At 53.4% G+C, this 20561-nt stretch overlaps 9 protein-coding genes across 9 annotated transcripts; 7 read left to right on the top strand and 2 right to left on the bottom strand.

Moving 5' to 3' along the window:
* Positions 1–951: 951 nt before the first annotated feature.
* On the top strand, positions 952–2904 carry VTJ04DRAFT_4088 (uncharacterized protein; the record flags this gene model as incomplete). Its single annotated transcript, XM_069362059.1, has 1 exon — positions 952–2904. The coding sequence occupies one exon, from the start codon at positions 952–954 to the stop codon at positions 2902–2904; it is 1953 nt and encodes a 650-aa protein (XP_069222608.1).
* A 448-nt stretch (positions 2905–3352) lies between these two features.
* Positions 3353–3662, top strand: VTJ04DRAFT_4087 (uncharacterized protein; the record flags this gene model as incomplete). Its single annotated transcript, XM_069362058.1, has 2 exons — positions 3353–3482; positions 3535–3662. 2 exons carry the CDS (start codon positions 3353–3355, stop codon positions 3660–3662), a joined length of 258 nt encoding a protein of 85 aa, XP_069222607.1.
* A 28-nt stretch (positions 3663–3690) lies between these two features.
* On the top strand, positions 3691–4137 carry VTJ04DRAFT_4086 (uncharacterized protein; the record flags this gene model as incomplete). The annotated part of the gene is made up of 2 exons (XM_069362057.1): positions 3691–3870; positions 4072–4137. The coding sequence occupies 2 exons, from the start codon at positions 3691–3693 to the stop codon at positions 4135–4137; spliced, it is 246 nt and encodes an 81-aa protein (XP_069222606.1).
* A 2426-nt stretch (positions 4138–6563) lies between these two features.
* VTJ04DRAFT_4085 (uncharacterized protein) lies at positions 6564–7503 on the top strand (the record flags this gene model as incomplete). Its single annotated transcript, XM_069362056.1, has 2 exons — positions 6564–7400; positions 7456–7503. The coding sequence occupies 2 exons, from the start codon at positions 6564–6566 to the stop codon at positions 7501–7503; spliced, it is 885 nt and encodes a 294-aa protein (XP_069222605.1).
* A 169-nt stretch (positions 7504–7672) lies between these two features.
* On the bottom strand, positions 7673–8778 carry VTJ04DRAFT_4084 (uncharacterized protein; the record flags this gene model as incomplete). Its single annotated transcript, XM_069362055.1, has 2 exons — positions 7673–8071; positions 8137–8778. 2 exons carry the CDS (start codon positions 8776–8778, stop codon positions 7673–7675), a joined length of 1041 nt encoding a protein of 346 aa, XP_069222604.1.
* Positions 8779–9356: 578 nt separating this feature from the next.
* Positions 9357–10920, bottom strand: VTJ04DRAFT_4083 (uncharacterized protein; the record flags this gene model as incomplete). Its single annotated transcript, XM_069362054.1, has 2 exons — positions 9357–10337; positions 10399–10920. 2 exons carry the CDS (start codon positions 10918–10920, stop codon positions 9357–9359), a joined length of 1503 nt encoding a protein of 500 aa, XP_069222603.1.
* Positions 10921–11902: 982 nt separating this feature from the next.
* On the top strand, positions 11903–13471 carry VTJ04DRAFT_4082 (uncharacterized protein; the record flags this gene model as incomplete). The annotated part of the gene is made up of 1 exon (XM_069362053.1): positions 11903–13471. One exon carries the CDS (start codon positions 11903–11905, stop codon positions 13469–13471), a length of 1569 nt encoding a protein of 522 aa, XP_069222602.1.
* A 2465-nt stretch (positions 13472–15936) lies between these two features.
* On the top strand, positions 15937–17906 carry VTJ04DRAFT_4081 (uncharacterized protein; the record flags this gene model as incomplete). The annotated part of the gene is made up of 4 exons (XM_069362052.1): positions 15937–16209; positions 16266–16793; positions 16852–16939; positions 16993–17906. 4 exons carry the CDS (start codon positions 15937–15939, stop codon positions 17904–17906), a joined length of 1803 nt encoding a protein of 600 aa, XP_069222601.1.
* Positions 17907–19468: 1562 nt separating this feature from the next.
* VTJ04DRAFT_4080 (uncharacterized protein) lies at positions 19469–20251 on the top strand (the record flags this gene model as incomplete). The annotated part of the gene is made up of 3 exons (XM_069362051.1): positions 19469–19511; positions 19639–19781; positions 19868–20251. The coding sequence occupies 3 exons, from the start codon at positions 19469–19471 to the stop codon at positions 20249–20251; spliced, it is 570 nt and encodes a 189-aa protein (XP_069222600.1).
* Between the last annotated feature and the right edge of the window lie 310 nt (positions 20252–20561).

Genomic DNA, 20561 nt, shown 5'->3' with positions numbered 1-20561 from the left:
ACGCCGTCCATATCCAAGGTACGTGTGGTCAAAGATGGGGAGGCTAGTGGCACCGCCCAACCCAAGTTTGTTTCGTCTTTTGCCCCCACCGCGGTACTACTCTGTATATCCCAGCTCCCGTCCCCATCATCTCACGCCCGACTTCAAAACTGACAGAAGCCCCGCTGCCCGACGTGCTTTGGGCATTTTCTTCTCTCTGCCAGTCAACCACGCATCTCTGTGTGCTTTGTTTTGTCCGACAAGCCTATCGAGGTTGATACCTCGTCCAGGAACAGGCTGCTGACAGGTCACAGCCCAAAGGCCCCAGGTCAACCCGACACAACCTTCTTTGTCCTGGACTGCCACTTCGCATCGACTGCTTCGTCGTCCCTTTGCCCACGTCAACACGTCCTTATCAACCCCTCGATCCGAACAGACCACCGACCGACCGTTCTCCTTTACGGCGATCAGGGTCCAGGATTCAAAGCCCGCTCTCGACTGGCCGTTCCTCCTATCATACAGCGCCGCGTCCGGTTTCGACTCTTTGCCCGGATCCTCGAGAACTTGACTTGTTGCTGGAATATTGCCTGGTCAGCTCTCCAGTCGATCCCCCCCAATTGAGTCTGTCGGTCTCTAGGTACGCTCGGATCGAGAAGCCAAAGAAATCCGCACCTTGCTCCCCGTGTTGGAGCCTCATCTTACTGTCACTGTCCCTCGGACACGCTCATTCCCATCCCCCACCATCCCCGCACTTTTACGCCACCCATCCCGTCTTCGACTCGCCACCCGTCAAATCGACGATAAACACACTGACTGACTCGTCCCAAGGCCAGCGTGTCTTCGTTTTGAATCCAATCGGCTGATATCGACATCAATGACGTGGGCTTAGACACTACAGTATCCACCGTCGACTCGCGCCATTGCGAACTTCACCTTCGTTTTGTCGGATCCCCTGACATATCGTGTCCAACCATGCCTTACACTCCTCCACAACGCTCGCCGGCTTCGTCCGGATCTCCCTCGCCGGAAGGCAGCCGCCGGAGTTCCTTTCATATCCCACAGAGCAACAGTGGACGGCCAACTCTTCCTCGTTCTGCATCGTACCTCCTGAGACAGCGACGCGCTCCCTTGGCTAGCCAGCCGGTGCCAGGCCAACACTCACCAGAGACCACACCTGAGGATCGCAAGGGCATCACTGCGGGTAACAGTGTGCGGCAGTCACCGCCACCCCTTACCGGCGACCACGGCATCCCGAACGGCGCCATCATGTCCCCGCCAGACTCGGCTAGTGATGACGAGGAGCTTCCGCAAACCCGCAGCCGCGGAATCGACAACATCAAGGAGCTTCATGACGCCATCAGCCAAATCCCTGAGCAGAGAGCTCGCAGGCCTGACGCCGCGGAAGACAAGAACACCACCTCGGAAGACCGTGAGTCTCGAGCTGCTGCGAAGAACGGCGAAGGTATGCACCATAGCTTCAGCGCCACGTCCCTTAGTGAACTCGCCAACGGGTGCCAACGGCGGTTCACTCACACGCGGTCCGCCACAGAACCGCATGTTTCCTTGTCCAAGTCGAGCAGCAGCTCCAGTGTTGGCTCGGAAGAGGAGACGGACGAGGAAAAGCGGTATAAGCCGCAGATGGTGCGCAAAAAGTCTGGCGAACTCGTCCGCCCAGCACTGCGGTTGCCCTCGCGGCGTCGGCCCTCGAGCGCCCCCGGTACCCCCACGTATGCCAAGGCCGTACACTTTGATTCACACCTTGAGCATGTCCGGCATTTCTTGCAAGTCGACAGGCCCCTGGCTGTCAGCGCGGGTTCGTCTCCCGTGGACACCTACGACAGCGATGTTGAGTACCCGTTCTCGGGTGACGAACGTCCGACCGACCGGAATCCCCAGTTTGAATGGGAACTGGTCATAACCAACTTCCCCGTCGATACTCCTGCTCGCAAGGCACAGTTCGTGCGTCTGGAGAAGATTTGGCTGTCGGCCGATCAAAAGTCACTCATCGGGTCCGTGGCTGTGGCCAACCTGGCATTCCACAAGTTCGTGGCCTGCAGGTTTACTCTCGACTACTGGAAGACGACGTCCGAGGTAGCCGCTGAGTACGTGTGCGAGATTCGCCCCGTCGAGACACCCTTCGGCCAGGATCGGTTCCACTTCAGCATCAAGCTCTCGGATATGGCCAACTTGGAGCTGAAGACTCTCTACTTCTGCATTCGCTACGCCGTCAACGGCCAGGAGCATTGGGACAACAACTACGGAACCAACTTCCAAGTCGACTTCCGCAAAAAGCCATTGCATCACAACAACAGGAGAGGTACTGTGGGCTCGACACCCCGCTCTTTTGGCGGTCTTCCAAAGAGCAACCGCAGTTCGGGCCAGAAACCCAGGCGTTCCTCTCCTGCGAATGAGGATTCCGGACAGAACGACGCAGCAAGTCTCAGCCGGTCAATCCAGGACTACCTGGGAGAGCCCGAGTCCCATGGCGTCAAGCTCAAGCCCGTGAAGAGTATGGGTGATATTCCCAGCGACAACCTGTCTGTGGGAATCTCAGGACCTAGCGGCCAATTTGCCCAGCGTTACGACTTTTCCACTTCCTTGAGCAGGGCAATCAAGGATGCCAAGAGCGACAATGCCTCAAAGTCTGATGGCCTCTACATGAAACCGAGGAAAAGGCCCGAGTCTTCCCTGACGCTGGAACGAGGAGCGGAGAGCAAGCCGCAGACGACCAGGTCCGTTCCCGGCATTGGTTCGTCCGCATCTCCCATCTCGACTACGCCTCGCGGAGACTCAACCAGCACCGGTATCTCATCGGCCACCTACAACGAAATCGTCAGCAAGTGGTGCTTTGTAGGTGACCCCGCCACACAGCTTGCGCTGCGCCGGGCCACAACGGACCCGATGGGAGGCAAGCTTCACTCCTGACCGTTAACAACAATCTCACTAACTTGCCCTCTAGTTCGAGTCCAAAAAAACGCCGCAGCCTCGGCATCACACTTCCAGTGATTCCAGCAGCATGAGTGGCAGTACTGAAGGCAATCTGGTGCAGTCAGCCAATTACTCACACTCCCACGGCGGCACATCGCACCATGCCTTGCCGAAAAGCATCGCGGACGGGATGACACCGCGCGGAGCGGCTTCCTCTCCCACAAGCACCCTGTCAACCCCGTCCCCGAGCCCTGCTCCGTCTCAGTCACAAGCCGAATCGCCTTCGGGACCTGATTTCGGTATTCTATCTTCGTCCCCGCCGAGCGGTTATTATTACCAACGTCCACATGGCCGGTTCCCTTTTTATGGACCCGAGACTTTCTCATCGGCGGCAATTAGGGGTTGAAGGCCCGCACAATGACGACCTGTCAACACACCACAGGACATGTGCTGGGCGGGACACTGGGTTTCTCGGGCCACTTTTTGCATCTCTTCACTCAAGCACGATAATCGGGGGGTTGTACGGGGCGTTCTCTTTTGGATGACGCCTTCTGTGCTGTGTAAAAATAGTTTCTGTTGGTATTTTTCTGTTTTTGTTTTGATCAGCGCAGGGATTGTTTTAATCAGCGCAGGGAGGATGGAGTCTGGTCAGGTACGGCTTCGGGTCACGACTGGTTGAAAAGGCGTTTTGTTTGGTCATGAATGATTGCGAAATGTTATCAGCGGAGGTTGTCTCGACCTTGCAAGCGGTTTGACTTTCAGGAAAAGGCTTGAGAGGATGGAATGCTTGTCTTGCTATCCAAAGGAATGAGCGCATTTGGCAAGCTGGGGTTGAATGATTGGGCGCCCCGATTCCAGGAAGAGATGCGTATTTGGGCGGATAGCTATGAATTGGAAGCGAGCGACTGGTCGTTTCGTGCGGCTCTGATCTCGTCGAGGCAATCGTGTTTGCGAAATGTACCGGTATGTGGACTTGTTTTCATTGACTATGAAATCCGAAGGCGTCCAATGCAATGTCAAACTCCAAGAAACTCACTTTCTCCTGTCTCTTCGCTACGTAGCGGCACGCCCCATCCCTTCTTGAATCTTGGCGCAACCAAGCCTAGCCAACCAGAAGCACGCCCACAACCTTTTGAGCGGAGAGCTTTTAACCCTAACCCTCAGTCCCCAAGACAGCGCCGCCCTCCGCCTTCCACCTCGCACATTGCAAGCATTATCGTGGTGAAGTAAGAACATTGTGGGCAATTGCATGTGTTGTTCTGAATTGAATTGGGCACATTGCAGTCAGCTGCATGCATTGTGGTTGACTGCAAGGTTGCCCAACTCCTTGCGAAACCAGCTGACGGTGAGGGGGTGTGATATCTAGTCTGCGGGAGTGGGATTATCTAGGGGATCGTGTTGGAACCCTAAGTTCCTGGAGAGGTAACTTTACGCTGGACGGCTTCGGATTTCATAGAGCAAGTTCGGCTCGGCTTTGGTCTCATGCGGCAACAGTTGAAGGGTGGATATAGGAAGGTATTTGAGAAGGTGGTGATGTTGTATTTCAAGGTAAATAGCGTCTTGGTCCCAATCATTGGCCTTCCTACATGCATGTGCTCCTCCGGTACGCCACTCCGGATATCTTCCGATTACGGCTGGCGTCTGGAGATCTGGGGATGAGACGCTGACTGGCAAGGGCAAGGACTGTTCCAAAGCATCATCCGTTCCGGCCCCTGGCTTCTTTGTCGCCCAACTACTACTAGGTGCCAGACCAGACGATGTTGGAATGCATCCATGGTCAAGTGGGTCTGCCAACAATGACGTGGATCCAAAGCCTGGGAGTCAATCTCCGTCTTGGGCGCCCATATCGAAGGCTAGAAGGTTTCATCCATCGTCAGCTGGGAAAACATGGACCAGACTACGTGTCCTTGCGTGTTCTGCGCAGATCTAGGCTCGGAGTTTCGGGGCCCGAATCGTGAATCCACATCCGGCCCGTCCCATCTTGTCCCACTTATCGAAGCGAAGTTTGAATAACCTCAGTTCTGAAAAGAACCGCGGAAGCCGCGCTTTGGTTCTCTTCGCCGCCAAAACCCCAGTCTCAAAAGCATGCTCCGAGTGGCCGGCGAAGTGTTGCAAAAGTATTATCGTGATCTCAACCTTATTGTGACCTCGCACTTGGCTTCGCACCTGGCTTGGGCTCGAAGGAGTCGGGGCCTAACATCTCGTACCTGGCTGAGCGGTCCAGCAGCTGACCGAAGGGCGGAGTAATATCTCTTTGTTCAAGTTGTAATCTGCTGGGAGACCCGACTGAGGTGACTTAGTCCGAGGTCCATGCAACGATACAGTGTGGGATCATCCCGGGCTAGCTGAGCCCATTCCTTCATCCATACGTAGCGGCTCGAATTGACCAATTTCAGGTACCTAACCCTCTTATTTTTTTCTGATGAGATATTCAAGGTCCAAACAGGGTGTGCCGCTCTCGGGGAGTCCAGAGGCGCATGGGGTTCAAATGGCCTGTATATCATGTGTGATTCAATATCAACGACATAATCGACGCGGTGAGCCTCGGGGCGATCGAAGAACTTCAGTCCGAGGAAGTAGCGGAAACCGCGCTTTGCTTCTGTCATCAGCCAAAACCCATGTATCAAAAACATTCATTGGTTTTCATGTCAGACAAAACTCTATTCTGACCTGGCGTTTTGCTTCGTGCGTGCCCTGATCTCGAAAGGGTCGGGGTCTGATTAGTATCTACCTCTCATGGCCGTGTGGCGAAGGAAAGACAAACAAAAATCGATTCTGAGGACCCTGTTGAGTCAGAGTAACCACGAATAATTCGAGTCTATTCAGCTAAAGTCAAGACGTGGAAGAAGGAAGTGGGCGAAACCCTCCTGGGGAGCCAACCGCCTTATACCCACAAAGCCGGGCCTTTGCTTGACCTGGCAAGTGGTCGACCTGAATCACCGTTTTAGCATGGTTAGGCAGCATAATGCTTTGACTCCGGTGTTTCTCTGATTGGTGATACTTAGCTCTGACTCTGATGTTGAAGGCTCAAAAGCAGCAGCACCCTTCGAGAAGAGGAACGACAAAGACAGAGACATGTTAGGTCAGAAACACTTTGGGCCTGGAGGACTATTAATTATAAAGGTACATTTGTTGGCTTATTCTACGCTTCGGAATGCCTTGGAGTCATAAATAACGTGAAACGGTCTCACATGATCATGGTTGCAAATACAGATCATGATATTTCGGATAACTCGAGTTATCACGTTGATGTTCAGCTGAATCCATTTTCGATCTAGATCATCAGTGGGTTGTATGTTGACATCGACTTGAAAAGTGAATCGGGAGTGGCTGTCAGGGGCCCCAGATTCTATGCGCGAGCTATGTGGCTGATTCTTCTGACGGCCGCCAAACCTCAACCAGATTGTCTTCCAACCTGCACCGCCTCCAGCCAAGGTTGTACATACATACATCTGTGCGTGAGGCCTACGCGCCCTTGATGAAACCCCCCGTTTATTTTTAGAACAATCGCTCATAATTCAAGCGTAAAAGGTAATGGGGTGATCTCCGTCACTCAAACATACCTTATCGTTTCATGGACATTTCTTGACGTGTATCATACTGCGACAGCATAGCCGTTGTATTCCCACTGGTTAAACAACGAGCGATGCCAAACGATGAAATCCCCAGCAGGCGAACCCACGGTCTTCGTTGCAACCGTCGAGTTAGAGTCAGATGGTCTCCAGGGCACCCTCGACAAGCCCGCCGAAATTCGAGAGGGATCGGACCGTGCACTCTACAAAGAGGACAGGAAGAGGACGCTCGAATGCCGGGTTACACACCTCCAGCGCTCCACGTACCGCGATGCGCCAGCGGTTCTTGTTTGTTTTGAGTTTAATTTTATTACATTTTCCCCAAGCAAGCGCATGACGGAAGCACATATCGATGGCGTCTTCTCATACAAGCCTTGTCAGGAGACCGACGTGGGGCTTGTGCCAGCCCAGGTAGTCAAATATGCGCCAGAAAGAGTCGAGGGCCCGAAGATCGAGGTCGCAACAGAACGAGAGAAGGGGATGAAACTCGAGATGGGTCTCCGCTCTCCCCCGGTACCTGTCGAAGCTGCCGTCGAGGTTGGAGTCACTGAAAGGATGACATTCTCCAGTCCCCAGGGGCTTGAGGTCAGAGCCACCGCATTAGGCACAAGGGAGAGCAGCAAGAAACACCGAGTGCATTGGAAGATGGAGGAAGACGGTGCGAGAAAGAAAGGTATCCCTTCGAGTTTCAGGGCGGCAGTCATGGTGCAGGTTCAGGAGGGTGCGACGCTTTGGTGTAACTTGGAGGTACGGGTTAAAACTGGTTGGAGGAGTATGTTACTCGGGAAACCATGGAGCTCTGATAAACCTCTCATTATGCATCATGACGCATGGGTCGGGACACCACTACCCGTCGAACGGTTCGAGTTGATGGAGGACAGGGACTGGCGGGAGCTACTGGCGATTGACTATGATGTTGCGGTGAGTGTAATTGTCCCTCTTTCAAGCTTGGCTGGACCGCTTCTAATTTTTGCAGATCTTGCGTCTACCAACGACACAGGAAACTGTCCAAGCCACTGTGTAATGGTCAGGGAACCGAGAAAGGAAGAGTATGAAATGGGTCGTGTTTGACATCCAGGAGTACTTTGACAGGCTATGTGAAAATTTCATGTCGAATGACCATCATCCACCCGAATAATTACTTTGCCTTTCGCCCGCCCAGTGGCCAGCTTTTCAAATGCCTGGTGATGTTGTTAATAGCGCAAGATCTCGACCTGGGAGGTGGACCTTACCTCGGCTGCCTGCTCCATAGGAAACTCTGAGTCGATGACCGCGGTTTTGATAACACCTTTTTCAACTAGGGCCGCGACATCTCTCGCAGTTCTTCCGGAGGCACTCAGGAGGAAGAGCGAATAGTTTCGGGGTGTTCCACCAAGGAAGCTTGGTCGCAGTTTGTTTCGGACAAACGGGACCACCCCCTGAGATGGGCCACCCACGATGTTGACGAACTGCCCTTGTGGTTTGAGGTACCTCGGGGATTGCTCATAGAGGGTTTGCGTCCCGACGCAGTCAAAGATGGCATCGAACTGGTGTTGTCCGTACTGCATGGCGATGGCGTCCTCCAAAGAATCATGGGCCCGGTAGTCGACCGTCTGGTTTCTTCTTTAGTTCGAGTTCTGCCGCCAGGTTGAGATACGCAGATAATCGACACTCTTACCTCGTCAGCACCAAGCTCCTTAACTATTTCCTCTCCGGCCCGCGAACAAACAGCGACCACCAGGGCCCCGAAGCCTTTGCATATCTGTACCAGGACCGTTCCGACTCCTCCGCTTGCGCCATTGATCAGCACTCTCATGCCTTCCATGTCATGCCTACCGTCGGCCAGCACCTGATTGACCATCGCCAGCGCAGTCTGTCCAGCGATTCCCATGACACCAGCTGCTTCTCGGCCGGTCCAGGTCGCGGGTACCTTCGCAACCAGCCCACTCTCCACTGCCACGTACTCGGCCAATGTTCCTCTGCCCGTGAAGACCTCCTTCAAGCCAACAGCGCCGCACACAAGATCGCCGACATGCAGGCTCTGACTGAACTCCATGTCATTCCCTGAGTTGTTGACACCCTCGCCAATTGAGACAATCTCTCCGGCAAAGTCCATGACGGGGACCGGGTCCGTACGAACAAGGGGGAGCCATGAGGGGAGGAGGCGCAAGCACACAAGGTCGGCAGGATTCAAGGCGACATGGGTGATCCGAAGCAAGATGCAGGTCGAGCCGGCTGGTAGGACAGGGCGTGGGACAGAGGTGTGGAAGGTTAGAGACTGCCTGGGTGACAAAGCGGGCCGGTACGTGTAGGCCTTCATTGAGGAGGTTGTCATCAGCCGAGATCTCAAAAAAAAAAAAAAAAAAAAAAAAATTAGAGCCTTTGTCCAGGAGGGAAGGATGGGAATGATTGGGGTCGTTGAAAACACGAGACGGAGCTGTGGTGATGTGTGCTGACGGTCAGAAATGCATGTATTAAAACATCCAAAACGTGAGGTGCGTTGAACGGTTTAATACGGGTTGAGGATTGACAGCTGCAGAGGAGGAGCATCGTGCTTCCGTGATCTTCAAGTCCGTACAGGAGGACCTTTAATTACCCATCAGTTCGCGTTGATTTGCCCAAGGCTTGGCGGGTTTCTCCCACAACGCGACCAGACCCACGCTTCCATGTGGATGGGCGCAGAGACCCTACTTCGTACCTAGAGTGCTGGTGGACATCGAGAGTGAAGGAGAAAGGTATATAAAGATGATTCAAATACACCATGATTCCAAATCACGACAACAGGGTATGCCAAAGGGGGATGTACCAAACCAAGTTCCAACCAACGCCGTCCTTCCGAAACCATCCATATCCTCAAACACACATGAGCCTCTCGCAAACAGCACCTGGCGGATGGCCTTATCTCAACGGGGTTTTGCCTTTGGCGGGCCGTGACGATGTTGGTGTATTCATGTTGAACTCGTCTCGTCCCTCTTCACCCGCGATCTCATCCTTGACAGGCACCAATTCCCACTTCCTAAGCGGATTGTTCATGCCCACCCAAAGATCGGTGGGTAAGAACTCGCCCACTTCTTGGCGGAAGTGTTCTCTTTGCTTCCTGTCCGTCTCGACAAGGTTATCAATATTTTCCTTGGCCTTCCGTAGTGTGTTCTGGATGCGCTCCTCAATCGCTCGGCGCCGCTCTACCTCCAACAAAAGGCTGCTATACGCGCTTGCGTAGCCCTCATAGAAGCGGCGCATAGCGTCCATCTCTTCCAGTTTGGCAAATATTATGTCCTTTTCGTCGGACCATCGCTGTTCAAACTCATGCTCCGCCGCGGTATAGATGGGCAAGCGCGCGCCGATCTCTTCAAGCAATTGATATGCGTTCAGTGTTGCCACCCAGGAAGAACGGACACGGTCAGCCTGCTCCTTGAGCACTCCAAACTCGCTCTCCATTTGCTGCAGCGCTGCCTGGATCTCGACAACAACCTCGTCCACCTCGGGTGCGTCTCCGACCACCACCTGAATAATCTCTGCCAGCTCTTGTGGATCCATGGCTTCAAGGCCGGGTAGGTGAGACTCCTGCTCTGTAATAACTCCGGAGATAGACACGGGATCGCCAACGCTGTCTGGAGACTCGGCAAACCGGCGACGCGCGAGAGCCACGCCGCCTTCGGTAGCACGGACCGCCTTGACGCACATGTCGAAGTGGTTGTTCAGCGATGCTAGGTGTTCTGCCATAGCATTGGACTGTTCCGAAAGAGCTGCCAGCAGGTGCGGTATGGGCTGATAGGCTGATGATGAGTTGGATGGTGAATCAGAAGCCCTAGTTTTGCTAAGGAGCCGGATATCTTGGTCGAAACGGAGGAGGTCACCATCGAACGATTGCTGGGCGGCCTGATCATCTCTTGCGTCAGTAGACGAGAAGCATCGAAGATGGAGGCAGATCCATGCTCACCTGTAGCTCTGCAATGCTTCCCTTTAGAGCGTCCCGCATCCCCTCGACACTGTTCTCATCAACAAAATCCATCAAAGATTTCGGAGTCTCGCCAGGTGGGCGAAGCACGGCCTCGACTCTGGTATCCCGCAGCATCTGCATAGTCTGTTCGAGCTTTTCGTTGGCAGCGTCGAGGGTTCGTATGAGTTGTTTGAAATCGCGCCGGCCGCGATCGTACGCGCGCCCCATGCCGCGGCGTAGTTTCCGGAGAAGCTGCACTTCGTCGTCGATGAGATGACGTAGGAACCCTGTTTGTGCCTCAAGGATGATGCACCCCTCGTGCATTTGGCGCGCATGCGTAACAAGCTCGTTGGCACGAAGGACAAGAGGCATGGACGATCCGAGAGATCGCTTGGCCTCGAGAAGAAAGCGCACCAGTTCCTCTACGGGAACATCGGGGGCATCGATGTTTGGAGAGATGGGCTCGTGGTAAGAGGTCGGCCGAGAGTGCGGATTCGTGGAGGGAGGTCGTGGTGCAGCCATGGCTGGACAGAGAGGAGAGGCGCGTCGTCAAACTGCATCAGGTGGATTCGAGAGATGGTCATCTATCGTTAGTGGGTTTCGCGTGAGTTATAAGGTTGCAGATTTACATCATAACGGGACGCGACTAGATGGCCATAATACTCGTAGAGAACTTGACTCCCATTACCGTGTACGGAGGACAAGGCGCAAGTCGGCGAAGGATGATGCAACTTTCCAGGTTGTCCTGCGCTCCGGCAATGGGAAGGAAGCATGAACCCTGACGGCCAGCGACCAGGGTGCCTGGGGTGGGGCCTGGACGGACCAGCAGGCTTCCCTGATCTGGGGGGTCTCCTGAGCTCCATCTACCTGAGTATGAGTATGCACAGGAATCCTCAAACCCTGTCATCTCAGCCAACCTACTCCGTATGGAGTCGCTTTCACTTCATACCACTTCTCTGTCCCCGGTCGCCCTTACAACAGCTACCAAAAGGGCTCGACCTTTCCCGATCTAAGCTACAAGCGCGTTCGATTGGCAGTCCTTCTCGCCTTTACGCTTCGCCGATGCAATCCTTGGGGTTCTGGAGGAGCTGCCCTGTGGACTGAGGTAGTCTGATGGGTTTGCTTGCAGCAGATCTATTCAAACAGGTGAGGCAATTGAGAGTGTAATGCGGTGTTTCGAAGAATGAACTCCCCATGTAGGCACTCTGTAGGTACGCGTATTCATGGATTGCTTTATTCTGGACTTCATGTCCTCCTGGGATGCGTGAAACCCGGAATCAGTACAGCCTTTGAGGTTCCCCCCGCCGCGATAAGATAAGCCCACGAGCATAGAACCCCGCCAAAAAATGCAGCAAGCATGTTCAGCAAGCCAACATCCCACACTTAAACTTGCCCCCGTCCACGCTGACGATTTCGATGCCAACCCAAGTCCTTATCCTTATTTCTTGCCCGCCCATCTAACGACGGAAGGTCATTCAGTCCCACGGTACCTACAGTAGTCCCCATGGCGACCGCTCCAGAGCCCGTCGAGGCCGCTCCTCCCGATGCCGACTACATCCTCGAAGAAGGGGATGATGACGATCTCGATGACGTCTTCAACTCGGCAGACGAGTTAGACGATGACCTCCTCGAGGGAACCTCATCCAACCTCACCCAATCTTACAATCGACAGCGTCAGCTTCACGGCGCAGGGCCATCCGGGGCTCTTCCTGCCGCCAACCCGCAAAAGCCTAAAGCCAACACATTTGCCAGCATCGATGACCAAATCGCAGAGCTGTCCAAGCACGCAGCCAAGATCCGCTTGGGCAATGTCAAACAAACCCAGACCCGCGACAAGGACAAGGCTGACCGCGCGACTGCGGAACTGGTGCTGGATCAACGCACCCGCATGATCCTGTTGCAGATGATCAACCGTGGGGTCGTGAGCGAGATCCATGGCGCTGTCAGCACTGGCAAGGAAGCCAACGTTTACGGTGCGGTTCTCTATCCCGACGATGGCGGCGAGCCCATTCAGCGTGCCATCAAGGTCTACAAAACAGCCATCTTGGTCTTCAAAGACCGCGAGCGCTACATCACGGGCGAGCATCGTTTCAAGGCTGGCGTCGACAAGGGAAACAACCGCAAGATGGTCAAACTCTGGGCCGAGAAGGAGTTCCGCAACCTACGTCGGCTGTACGCCGCTGGCATCGCCTGTCCGAAGCCCCTCGTGCTCAAGCTGCACGTCCTCGTCATGGATTTCCTCGGCGACAAGCGGGGTTACGCTTACCCGCGTCTTCGCGACGCCCGGCTCACGGGAGATGATGTCGACGAGCAATGGCGGAAATTGTACATCCAGTTGCTGGGTATCATGCGACGCCTCTACCAGGTCTGTCGTCTTGTCCACGCCGACTTGAGCGAATACAACATTCTGTATCACGACGGTCGACTCTACATCATCGATGTGTCCCAGTCAGTTGAGCATGACCACCCTCGCGCGCTTGAGTTCCTGCGCATGGACATCAAGAACGTTGGAGATTTCTTCCGCCGGCAGGGAGTTGACACGCTTCTCGACCGGACCATCTTCAACTTCATTACGGCCCCTGAAGGCCCCGTGGACGAGCCCGGTCTGTCCCAAGCCATCCAGCATTTGTACGAGATCCGCCCACCTGCTGCCGACACCGAAGAAGCTGCGGCTGCCCTCGAAGTGGACAACGAAGTATTCCGTAACCAGTACATCCCGCAATCTCTGGACGAGGTTTACGACATCGAGAAGGAGGCGGACAGACCCGTCAATGAGCTTATTTACAAGCACATGCTGGCAGATTCGGTCGTCCAGAAGAAAGAAGATCATGCGTCCGAAGCTTTCGAGGATGAGTCCGACGAGGGCGCTGAGGTGGATGAGGAGAGTAGCTCTGATGAAGACAAGGCGAGGTTTGAGAAGCCCCGGCCAAGAGGAAGGAAGCATGAGCCGAAGGAGGAAAAGCGCGCACATAAACAAGCCGTCAAGGAGGCGAAGCGGGAGAAGCGGAAAGAAAAAATGCCCAAGGCGGTGAAGAAACGGTTGGTGGCTACAACGGCACGCAAGAAAAAGTAAAGAGTTGGACCAGGTATGATTGAACTTTGCCATGAGCACAAGCACAACCGGATGATGAAAGCTTATCACTGCTGGGATCTCTTATGCCTGTAAGCGTTCTGCCTCAAGCGGAGCCTCTGGCAAGAGCTCGGCAGGTCTGAGCGAACCAACTGGCTTCGCTGTGACGACCAAAGAGAGCACTGACGGTTGACCTGTAACCCATGTTTGGATCTCACCTGAATGATCTCGGGTGGGCTCAGCAAAAGCGTATGAGGCCTGACTAGTGAGCGGGATGCCGAAAACTGTACCTACCTAGCGTGTGCAGAAATTTGAACAATAGCCTCATTTGGCTTCAGAGGAGGCCGTTGTCTTCCAGGATTCGTGCTGTCGTGCCCCTTACGTATCAAACCAATATCTATCTGGGCAAGATCCGATTGTGAAGGTTCATTGAATACCTGGTATCACCCATTGGCTCCGTGTTGCTGAGGGCTCCGGTGTTGCTGGCCCGGCTCGCCCGGGTTCTCGGGGTCGTGCTCCCGGACCTACCGCGGAGCAACTCCGGCGCCAGGATTTTAATCTCCGACCAGGAAAGTCTCCGTATGTCAAGTTGTCCCGATCCTCGGGGACTTTTGATAGGGCAGGAAGCGCGATGAACGTCGATCGAGTTGTGCAATGCGTTGGGCGGATCTTATGGACTTGCAATCTTGGTGATGAACTTCCTGCCCTTTCAAGATAAACTCGGTTCAAGGGCAGAACGGACAGAGGCGAACCCGGTTAACCATACTAGCCCCAATCTAATCTCTGCCTTTGAGCACATATGCCTATATGGCAAGCAGACTCAGGTAGCTCCCCTGTACCCATCATGGAAACCGTCGTTTTACCTTGATGCTGCTACCAAGCTACCCATCTCTTCCCTCTCCACTAGAGGTATTCTCGGTTCATTCTTTGTTAAACATAGAGTTGATGGATCAACATTCAATACCTCCCGTGATTGCCCAGCAGCCTTCTGACACCCACTCCCCAACCGGTTGTAGGGCAACCACATCAAGTGTCCTGGCCAAGGTCTGCCGATAACGCCCTTTATCCTACGCCCATTAGTGCTCAACTGATCTGACAACCTCTACCGAAAACTCGAGTTAGATCCTTTTGACCCTTGCAGCCCATTTGGGTCACACCATCTCCAATGTCGATGTCTGAGTCAGTTGGGATACGGTCGAGAAGCCCAACTAGCGGTGTCCGGCCTTGAACTCTTGTGGGTTTTGTGGAATAAAAAGGGGCACTTTATTCACCCCCATGATCCAGACAGACAAGTCAGCTCCGTTTACAGACATTGTCAACAATAGGATGTTAAACTCTTTCTCAGCTCCAGCAGCGGCAACACGTTTTTAGGCATGAGATTAGTTATCCGAGAATTAGATGGAGTCCAGTTTTGAACGTAATAGCGAACTGAAGCAAACATGAGCAAGCCCCTTGGGGCATTATTTACATGCCCGAGCATGCATCAAGGACACGACTCGAAAAAGCATTAGAGTTTGCCATCTACACATCGAGTCTGAAAACCCCATGACCAGCGGGGGGCGCCGTCTGCAATGCACAGCGTGTGGCGGTGAAGGTATGTCCCGACCTCACGAAGGCCACTTCAGGGGCATTAGTTAGCAGACACAGCATGTACTTATATATGCTGCATGTATGGCCATACCTTAGTCACTCAGGAGTGTTGTGCTCTTCATGTGACATCACCTGACGTCGAGTGCTTGAGCAGGGCCAGCACCTGGCCAGGGGGGGGATGGCGTGCTGCACAGACCCGGCCGGCCGGATGCAAGAGAAGTGAAAATCCTTGAATGAGATGGCAGATGCTGCACCCCATCCGCACGTTTTTGACGACATTTGCAGGAAGAACATTCCCCGCAGAAGTGACACCTTCGGCATGAACCCTTCCCGCCATGGACAACGGCGGCATGCGATCCGCCAGTCCCGAAATGAGGCTCACTAAGTCCTCGAACCAACTGACTTGCGGAATAGTGGAGTCATGGCCATAAACATGCCAGTGTTTTGGTATTCGGGCATGTCCGCGTATGTTCCATCAGTGGCCTAACTGCCTTCCGTGCTTAGAAATGGTGCCGTCGAAGCGGTGGCGACTCGGAGCCTTCTAGCAGGACTAACACCAACAAGCTGCTCGCCTGGAAATAGCCACTTATCTCCGGCGCCATCACCAAACACTGAACCCGACCCCCTGCCGCGGCAACCAAAGCAACGTTCCGTTCACCACAATTGGAGTTCTAACGCTAACGTTCGTTAGCTTCAACACAAATACGCAGTCAACCCCTTCCCACCTCACTGCCGCGGAACCCACCGCTCTTGCCTTGGCCGTTTCTTGGCTGGGAGCCTCAACCTCGGTATTACAGACACCACCATCGAGCAAACGTCTACCATCAAAACATCTCTCGAACGCGTCGAAATCCCAGTAGCATGCCCAAACACCCACAATGGAGGAAAAGAATAACAGCCAGTTCCCTGAAAAGGGCTCAGAATACCTCGAAAGCCACGCTGGTGCTGAAAGGCGAGAGAAGTCACAATCAGATTCAAGCTCGATAGCAGAGTCAAGTCATATTGTGTCAGCAGAAAAAGAGAGCCATCCGACTGTATCCAGGGATTCCATCGATGATGCACCTCGCCATAGCAGTCAACTCCCAGGCCATGATCAAGCCGAAGCCGAAACTGCGGTCCCTGGTCATGACCTTGACCTCGAACTCGCCCAGGTGAGTCACTCAATAGTCATGATATGACGGGTGAATAAAGCTGACTTTGTGGACAGAATCACGACATCAACGAGCTCAACCGCATCAGCACGCGCACGAGTACACGGAGTCGTCTCTCTCGTATCCTGTCGAGGAATCGCACCCGCGACCGCATCCCGAGGACGCCCATCCCCGTGTCCGACCTGGACGCAGGTATCGTTGGGTGGGAATCACAGGATGACCCCGAGATGCCCCTCAACTTTCCCGCTCGCAAGAAGTGGTTAATGGCGGGCCTTCTGTCGGCCATCACCTTACTCACACCATTTGCATCGTCCATCTTGGCACCAGGCATTGAAAGCTTGAACCGGGAATTCGGGAACGACAACTCGGTCATTGGTACTATGACCGTGAGTGTTTATTTGCTGGGCTATGTCATCGGGCCGCTATTTCTAGCACCGTTGAGCGAGTTATATGGTCGCCGACCGGTATTGACGGCAGCGAATCTCTTTTTTTGCGCGTGGCAAATCGGATGTGCACTAGCGCCGAACATCGAAGCTCTCATCGTCTTCCGCTTCTTCAGCGGTATTGGCGGCGCTGGTTGTTTGGTAAGTCATTGCCGTAATCCTCGCTTGGTACGACTCAAACGGAACTGACTTAGGAAAGGCTCTTGGAGCTGGTGTGATTGCCGATGTGTTCAGGGTTGATGAGAGAGGCTTCGCAATCGGCATCTACACTCTGGGCCCCCTGATCGGTGCGTCTATACGAAACCCTTTAACCCTGTGGCTGTTTTTCTGACCATCTCAGGTCCCACGATTGGCCCGGTTATCGGAAGCTGGCTCTCCCAAACCATCGGGTGGCGCTGGGACTTCTGGATCGTCTTCATCGTCTCCGTTGTTGTTGTGGGCATGTCGGAGTTGTTTACCACGGAGACAAATCCCCGAATCCTCATACGGCGTAAGGTCCGACGGTTACAAAAAGAACTCGGCCGTCCTGAGCTACGGAGCTGCTATGATGAACCCGGCGCTGAGCAGAATCCTCGACGTGTTCTGCTTAACGGCCTGATTCGTCCGACCAAAATGCTGTTCCTGTCACCACTGGTATTTTTCGTTTCTCTTTACATCGCCTTCGTTTATGGCACCCTATATCTCCTCTTCACGACCATACCACCAGTCTTCCAGCAAACATACGGGTGGAGTGTGGGCCTCACGGGCTTGGTTTACATCTGCTTTGGCGTGGGCAATCTTGTCGGTTGGGCCGTCGTCACGGCCAAATCAGACCGGGGTGTCATCAAGCGCACCAAAGCCAACGGTGGAGTTTTCGAGCCCGAAATGCGTCTGCCCATGAGCATCTACTTCAGCTTATTCTTGCCGCCCTCCTTCTTTTGGTACGGCTGGGCTGCCCAATACAAGGTGCACTGGATAGTGCCCGTGTTGGGGCTGTTCCCCTATGCGTTTGGCGGAATTGGGTTGTTCATGCCTCTGACCACATATCTGGTTGATTGCTACCCCATGTACGCCGCTTCGGCCATAGCCGCGAACACAGTGTTCCGGAGTCTCGCTGGCATGCTGCTTCCTTTAGCGGGACCTTCGATGTACAAGAACCTCGGGCTGGGGTGGGGGAACTCCTTGCTGGGATTCATCTGTGTCATCATGATACCCGTGCCGCTACTTCTACACCGGTACGGGGCAAAGTTGAGGAAAATGGGGCTTCAGTTGTGAGGGCAATGGGACTCGGGAATTATTATGTGGCTAAGTTGCTGTAATTAAGACACTTTACAGAAGAAAAGGAGGGTATCAATAAAGCCTTCGTGTCCATGACATAGACAATGTTGATAATACAACTAAAGCTTTGTTAACATCTGACAACGCAACGCAACGTTGGAAGCATACAAAAACAACAATGTGCGAAACAAACGTGGAAGCAGACGATACAAGACCGTCATTCCAGGGGATTGTAGATACACCGTCCAAGGGCGTTGAGAGCTATAAGGTCAAAGTAATACGTGGCTATCGGACACGACCGTTCATACTCAAGTACTGAAACATAGTTGTTGCGCCTGGGCAGGCATGAGTTTCTCCATTCCCAACATTCGCTCACCTACCTTGGTCCCTCTTATTACTTCTGAGGTCAGAGCCTAACATCGACTGCGTCACGTTGCCTACGATCGAGAACGCTACCTTGTTCACTATGTGCATCAAGGTCACCACAAAGTTCACATGTGGTCACTCTGATACCGGTGAAGTGAAGTGCACTTTTCCGGGGGCCGATAAATGCAAGTCATCACAGTCGCAGAAAACTGAGTTTAGGGAATGCAAGTTGTGTGAGTATCAGAAGAAGTTGAAGGAGCTAATTAGCTGAATCGATTGGCAAAGCAAAGACGCAGGATGTAACCAAATAAAAGAAAAATGATTGGGACTTCTTGACTTTGAGTTTCTCAGATACTGGTCTCTCTCTTCCTACTATCCATGGTATGCTAGAGTAACTAAGGAGTAGTTTGGCACAACTAGTCATGAGCTTGTAATGAAAGCTTTTGACTTGTCGTCAACTGACAAATCACATGCCAACTGAGGAAAAGAAAGAGGGGCCGGTTCTGAGGGTTGCGTACCCAACCGGATCAGAGGAATTAAGAATAATAAAGTCCATTATTCACCTGGACTCAGGATTTGTGGGAGGAAAGAGCAATAGGGTGAAGCCATCCGTCTGACGGCGGCTGGCCATCAATGTATTCTAAAGACGATAAATTTGCGGTTATTATGATCTTCAGGTGCCTGTCCTGTGTCATAGTGTTGACAAGACCAAAGCTCTCTGGGCTCCTGACAAGGCACTTTGAAATGCGAATGATGTAGCAGAGTAAAGTCAAAGTTCTAGGAATATTGACATCCTGGATAACAACCTCAACAGGCTGTAGATAGGGTTCCTAAGTGAATCAAGACGTCATACACCTTGCAAGAGACCGTCGCAGAACATCCTGCTGGCATAGATATTAGCTTGCACATCGTCATTTTCATCATAAACTCTCAAAACCTCAGGACATACCCAGAAATCGTGTTTCCATGTCGTAGCACCCTGGCTGTCAGCCTTCAAGTCAATACAGTGCGTAACACTGTACTCGCACATGCCACTGGCTTCTTTGCTGTCAGGGCCACCACCAACACTCTGGACCAGCGCCGAACATTGAAACCAACCTCACCGTGGGAAATCCAAACCACAGGAATCCCCCACGAATATCATTCCCGATAACTTCGCATCACTGATTCAGGACTACCTCACAACGGATAATATGGATCGGTCACGGGATCCCAAGGTCGCCGACAACCTCCTTGGTAAGTGGCATGTCGGATTTAGTCATCTACCTGCATTCCAAACACATCGCCATCCCCAATCACTTGGATACCATGGCGGGTTCCTGGGCCCCCAATCTCATAACGGAAGGCTTGCTAACCGAACCAGAGAGGAAAAACATCCTCATCGCCCAAATCATGGCGGCCTTCCGTGACATCGTTTACATTGGTACCTCGCCCATCGACAACAATGCCTCGACGGGTCAAACGGCCTACAGCAGCATGGCGCTCCAAACAGTAATGAGTCAAATTGTACGTCGTCATGGCGCAGTGTTTTGTACATTAATTTCCTTGTCCAACTTACTGACACTCGCTACCTTCACCGCCACTCATCTCAGATTCATTCCGCCGAAGACCTTCTCTCCCTCACCCGCCAGATCCGCGAGCTCTGGGTCATCGGCCCGCTCAAGCCGCCCGCTGCCCACATCGGAGGCAGCTCCTCAGAAGCTGCCATGGCTCAGGACGCCCAAAGCGTGATTGCCATGCTGGATGCGCTTCGACACCATCAGCGGCAGTCATTAGTGCGGGAGGGCAACGGGTTCACCTATGTGCAAGGCGACATCGACGGACCTGGAGAGATTCCAAAACGGTCTCTGGCAAACCAGTCACAGGTCCCAGGAGATGAGGGGACGCCTGGGGGTGTGGGAGGCAGCGTGGTTTCAACACCTGCTGCTGCAGGGCCGGCCAGCTCAGAGCCCGGTTTGCAGCAACAGCAAAGTTAAGGCAGGATGCGGGAGACTAAGACGTCAGAGGAATTGTTGGCAGAGATCTGGGAAATCCGCTAATACAGTAGAGCTTCAGAAATTATGCGCACTGCAGCATCTGGCATCTTCGATTGCAATAGTCGCGGGGAATAATGGAGTCAATGACACCGAGGGAAATCATTGCAACCCAAGGACTCTGAATATCTAGTTCCCATTGTCGGTGGAGTCTTCAGCGAAGAAAGGAGGATGCTCCGAGCTCCCGTCTCTGGCCGTAACCCGTTAATGGTTACAGATTATACATACAAATCAAATCAAAAAAAAAAAAAAA

This window comes from Mycothermus thermophilus, assembly GCF_041956435.1.
Source record: "Mycothermus thermophilus strain CBS 625.91 unplaced genomic scaffold VTJ04scaffold_2, whole genome shotgun sequence".
Taxonomy (NCBI): Eukaryota; Fungi; Ascomycota; class Sordariomycetes; order Sordariales; family Chaetomiaceae; genus Mycothermus; species Mycothermus thermophilus.
Note: the sequence above shows the minus strand (reverse complement) of the source record. Positions and strands in the feature narration are given on the sequence as shown.